Source organism: Poecilia reticulata, linkage group LG19 (genome assembly GCF_000633615.1).
Source record: "Poecilia reticulata strain Guanapo linkage group LG19, Guppy_female_1.0+MT, whole genome shotgun sequence".
Lineage (NCBI taxonomy): Eukaryota > Metazoa > Chordata > Actinopteri > Cyprinodontiformes > Poeciliidae > Poecilia > Poecilia reticulata.
In genome coordinates this window covers 3,710,589-3,715,795 of record NC_024349.1, presented here as the reverse complement: position 1 = coordinate 3,715,795, position 5,207 = coordinate 3,710,589, and the positions used below count along the sequence as shown (strand labels likewise).

Sequence of the window (5,207 nt, the reverse complement as noted above, 5' to 3'; positions counted from 1 at the left end):
TAACTAAGTATTTAGCTTCCTAACTAAATATTTAGCTTCCTAACTAAATATTTAGCTTCCTAACTAAATATTTAGCGTGCTTATTATTTAGTTTCTGACATATAACAGTAAATGAATGAATAACTGTTAAAATATTATTTTTAAAAATTGACTGCTGTTATTTCCTTTTCTATAACGAGCTGACGAACCTAATTTATTGCTGGAATGTCAAAAACATCAAAACATCTGGAGGCCCATTTATTTCAGCCACTGCTCAAAATGGGAAAAACAACAAAACATGCTCTTCAAGTAAAACTGATTTAGTGCCAGAACAGGAAATAAAAAGACAAACAAGGTAAATAAAAAGGTAAAAACAGAGAACTGCCGTCAGTATTTCAGGTCTTTTCCTTCTCCACCTCCGTCCTGCAGGTGGAGCGTGAGAAGGCGGGTCTGCTGATGACCCTGCAGGAGTCGCAGACCCAGCTGCAGCACACGCAGGGCGCCCTGACGGAGCAGAACGAGCGCGTCCATCGCCTCACCGAAAACGTCAACGCCCTCAAACACCTGAACGCCGACAAGGAGCTGGACGACCCGCAAGAGAGCGAGAAGCCAGACGGCGGCTCCCCGTCGTCCAACGGCCACCTCGACCCTGACATCCACGGGTTTGAGATCCTGGAGTGTAAGTACAAGGTGGCGGTGACGGAGGTGATCGACCTGAAGGCCGAGCTCAAAGCCTTAAAGGAGAAGTACAACCAGGCGGTGGAGGGCCAGGGAGACTGCCACAACGACGACCGGGTCCAGGCGCTGACTGAGCAGGTTCGCTACCTCAGACACACGCCAACCTCTTCATCTGATCAAATACTCTCCACTTCTGCCTGAGCTGGTATTGCTGTCTGAAGAAATGCACCAAAAACAACCAATCAGAGCCAGGAGGAGGGGCTTAGCGCTGTCGATCACTTCATGTACTCCCTGCTAAATGTTGTATTGGTAGAGAATCAGCTTCCCATTAAAGGAAAACAGTTTTTCTGCCCTCATCAGCGGCTCTGCTAGCTAGCATTAGCATTCCTGACAGGCTGCAGAATGTTCCAGTTTTTATTCAGTTAATAGTCAGAAAAGTCGATTACTAAAATAATAACAGACCTAAAGCATATATACAATTACCATTCTGGTGTTACGCCCATAATCTCACCGATTTCTTGAATGTACTCAGGTTTCCCATTTGGAGCAGAGCTACCGTGAGAGCCGGGAGCGCGTGGCTGGCCTGGAGGCCGAGCTGCGCGCCGCATCACACACGGCGACGGAGAGCCAGAGCATGCTGAACGCGGCGCAGGACGAGCTGGTGACCTTCAGCGAGGAGCTGGCGCAGCTCTACCACCACGTCTGCCTCTGCAACAACGAGACGCCCAACCGCGTCATGCTGGATTACTACCGGCAGAGCCGCATCACACGCAGCGGCAGCCTGAAGGGCCCCGAGGATCCGCGGGCGCTGCTGTCTCCCCGCCTGGCGCGCCGCCTCGCCGCCGTGTCCGCAGCCTGCTCGCCCGACTCCCCGCGCAGCCCAATGGACTCTCCGTCCAGAGACGCCCACCACAGCAACGCGGCGGGCAACACGGCGGGCGGCGTGGCAGACTCGTCGTCCTGCCACAGCAGCCCCATCCATAACATCGGCGGCTCGCCCTCCATCAGCATATCCCGCTGCCCGTCTCCGGTGCCGTCGGACGCGGGCGGCGACCTGCGGAGGGAGCCGATGAACATCTACAACCTGAACGCCATCATCCGAGACCAGATCAAGCACCTGCAGCGGGCCGTGGACCGCTCGCTGCAGCTGTCCCGGCAGAGAGCTGCAGCCAGGGAGATGGCCACCATGCTGGACAAGGACAAGGAGTCGTGCATGGAGGAAATCCTGAAGCTCAAGTCGCTGCTCAGCACCAAGAGGGAGCAGATCGCCACGCTGCGCCTCGTCCTCAAGGCCAATAAACAGGTAAAATACTTCTTTTATTAAATAGCTTCTTTTGATGAATAGCTATTAAAAAGATTTATCATTTTTTCAAAGTGGCTGTTTTGTAAATCAAAGCACAAGTGCTGAAAACACCAAACAGTCAACAATCAACAAAAACAGTATTTTGTACAGTGTCATTGTTAAAATCATCAGTGAACATCAATTATGTTGATCAATATTCCATTTATTATTATTCAAAAGCAGCTCTGAACATGTTGGAACAAACTCGGTGTTTCAGCTGTTTCGCTGTTTTCTGGACGTTTGTTCCAGATGATGTGTTTTCAGGCACGTAGTTCCATTTTATAGCATAATTACCTTCAGTTGTTATAAAAATGCTTTTCATATGAAATATGACTTTAAAAAATTTGTCTTGAAATTGGGCCTCTGTCTCTTTAAGAAGCTCCTGCTCTTTCTGAAGCTCCGCCTTCAGGAAGTCATCCCAGCATGGCTCCTCTATTAACCCTTTAACTACATTTTTACCACCATGTGTTTGCTAATTGCCGCTGGCTAGTCTGAAGGAGCCGAGTGAAGCAGAGCTGCTCTGTGAGGCAGAAGCTCAGAACCCGCAGCTCTGAGGAGGAGCTGCACCTCGAAGGCGGGGCTACGACCACCCAGCCGTTTGCACAGCTGAATGTTTGCAAAACAGTTAGAATTTCTGAGTTCAATAGATTCTTCAGTGAAATTCATAGTTAAATATTTGTTCTTGCAGACAGCAGAAAATGCCCTGGCTAACCTGAAGAGCAAGTATGAAAATGAAAAGTCAGTGGTGACAGAGACCATGATGAAGCTGAGGAACGAGCTGAAGGCTCTGAAGGAAGACGCTGCCACCTTCTCCTCTCTCAGAGCCATGTTCGCCACGAGGTCAGGAACTCCAGCAGAGGAATGGCTTCCCTGGCCTGCAGGGACAAACCTCCTCACCTTCCGTCTGTCTGCAGGTGTGATGAGTACGTCACCCAGCTGGACGAGATGCAGAGGCAGCTGGCCGCAGCAGAGGACGAGAAGAAGACGCTCAACTCCCTCCTCAGGATGGCGATCCAGCAGAAGCTCGCCCTGACGCAGCGGCTGGAGGACCTGGAGTTTGACCACGAGCAGATTCACCGCGGCCGCGGCGCCAAAGTGCCCAAGATAAAAAGCAGCCCACCCAAAGTGAGTCGTGTGTGTGACCTTTAATTTCACCCCAGGCGTCAGCTTTGTACCTGAGGGTCGGTTCTGTTACGACCGTCTCTCTGCAGCTGTTTACAGAAAAGCCGGTTCTCAGCTGTTCTGAACACCGTGGTAAAGCTGAACCTCAGTGGTGAGCTGCAAAGTTAGCTGGAGTTAGCAAACTTTGCAAAACATCCAAGTAATTTAGCGCTTCAAAAAAGTTATCAAAAGAAGCTAAATGACACGTTATGTCTGATTTCTGGGTTAGTGAACGTTTGCCCAGCACAGCCAGGTGTTTTTAAAGGTTTATATAAAGGCTCATCCTCATTTTTGTTTTGCTAAGTTAGAACCAAAAACTTGCAGCAACAATGTGATTCTACAGAGCATCGACTCAGGAAAAAGAAAAAATCTTCAGATTAAAAAAAAGAAAAGTTGCAAATCAAGATGTGTTTTTTTCAACTTCACAGTTTGTACATTATTGTATTATGAGAAAGTTTCTATGGTATAAAGAACTTTCTCCTCTTAATCATCGGTATTTTCTACATGTCAGTATTTTCAGTTTAAAGTGTTTGATACTCAATATTTAAAAAATTGTTGCTCCGTATTTTGACACTTAATATTTGAAAACATGACAACCAGGAACCAAAAATGGCTGCAGAAGCAGTTTATGCGTCGTGACTCATAGCACCTCCTAGTGGAAGATTTAGGAAGTAACATTAGAAATGATTTATTTCACATCAACGTAACTTATGTTAATCATAACTACCGTGTGTTTCATGGCTCGCCTCCTCAGTCCGATCCTGACCCAGAGTAACACATCTGCACCACTAGGTGGCAGTGTTGGATTATGTCTTCTTCATGTGTTTTATTCCAGAGCAGGGTACAATCAGCTGTTTGTGTGCCAGTAACCGGTTCCAGTTCATGCTGATGCTTTCGTTGAAGCCGCAGCTGTTTCATAAATGTCTAGTGTTCAGTGTGAACTAACCTCGAGTGTCACCACTCTATATATCTGTCTAATTTATCAGTTTTTTGTAGATTGTCAGCAGCCTTCTGCCTCAGTACCGACATTCTCCCCACAACTAAGGCGAGGGAGAGCCTCCTTAGCCCGCAGGTAACCCGCTAGAGAAGCTGCTGGCCTTCTCACACCTCTGCATCTGGATAATTGGTCCTGCATGTTCTCTGCAGTCGCACTGTAGCAGTTTATGAATAAAACACGGCATCAAAATGATCCACTTTTCATTCCAGGGTTGACGATTTTCTCCCTTTGCATGTGTAATTTTGCATGGCAGTTATCTTTAGATGCTTATTTTTCCACTTGGAGCTTGGACTCAACCGTCTACATTTGTCCCAGAAACTAAATTTACTCATTTGTGATGTTAAAAACAGCGATGAGAATTTGATTTTCAAAGCAATTACCCATGAATTGTGCTGATTTCTGATCCTCGGCATCTACTCCAGTCTGCTTTGGCCGGGCAGAAAGACAAATGGAGACATTAACGTTCTTTTTCACACTTATTACATTTTAAATATGAATCCATGCTCAGACGCAATCCCTCCTTTTCTGCATCTTTTGATTTGCTTTTCCTGCAGACGGTCTCTTCCGAGAACGACAGTGTTGCAACTTCCATCCAGGAATCTTTAGCCAGTTGACAGTTTTGTAATAGTTATCCACTGATAATTCCTCGCTGGTCGGATTAGCGCTCCGTATTCATGGTTCAAAAACCAGCCAAAAGGTTTTCCTTCAGCGAAGACGGAGCCGCTTGAATCTCTTTATCGTCTGTGTTTAGTTACAAAATGGAGGCTGATGGACAGGAAAGTTTACAAAACTTTTAAAATTGATTTTAAATCATCATAAAGGAGAATGAAGAATCGTTTTTTTTGGCACACGGCCCACAAAAAGTCGTTTGATCAAACCCAGCAGAGGATTTGCTTTGTGTATCCAAGGCAACAGCTGAGGCCTCTACATGTTTGTATCTGTTGTGTTTTTGTTGTCTTTCTTTCCAGTCGTGCTTTGAAGTTAAACTTTTATCGAATGGTTTTGGGTCCTGATGGATGCAGAAAGAAGAAAAACACATTTTTCAGCTTC

General features: G+C 46.6%; 1 protein-coding gene across 3 annotated transcripts in view; it reads left to right on the top strand.

Annotated features, from left to right (window-relative positions):
• bicd1a (bicaudal D homolog 1a) overlaps positions 1 to 5,201 on the top strand; it is a 31,308-nt gene extending 26,107 nt beyond the window's left edge. The window contains exons 5-9 of one of the 3 annotated variants that reach the window (XM_008436513.2): positions 409 to 795; positions 1,190 to 1,960; positions 2,688 to 2,839; positions 2,914 to 3,124; positions 4,157 to 5,201. In XM_008436513.2, coding sequence (XP_008434735.1) covers positions 409 to 795; positions 1,190 to 1,960; positions 2,688 to 2,839; positions 2,914 to 3,124; positions 4,157 to 4,204 — 1,569 coding nt within the window. In that variant the 3' untranslated portion in view covers positions 4,205 to 5,201. Of the gene's footprint in view, positions 1 to 408; positions 796 to 1,189; positions 1,961 to 2,687; positions 2,840 to 2,913; positions 3,220 to 4,146 lie in introns of those variants that run through there. The other 2 variants (XM_008436512.2, XM_017310968.1) reach the window with 2 other exon arrangements.
• Positions 5,202 to 5,207: the final 6 nt, after the last annotated feature.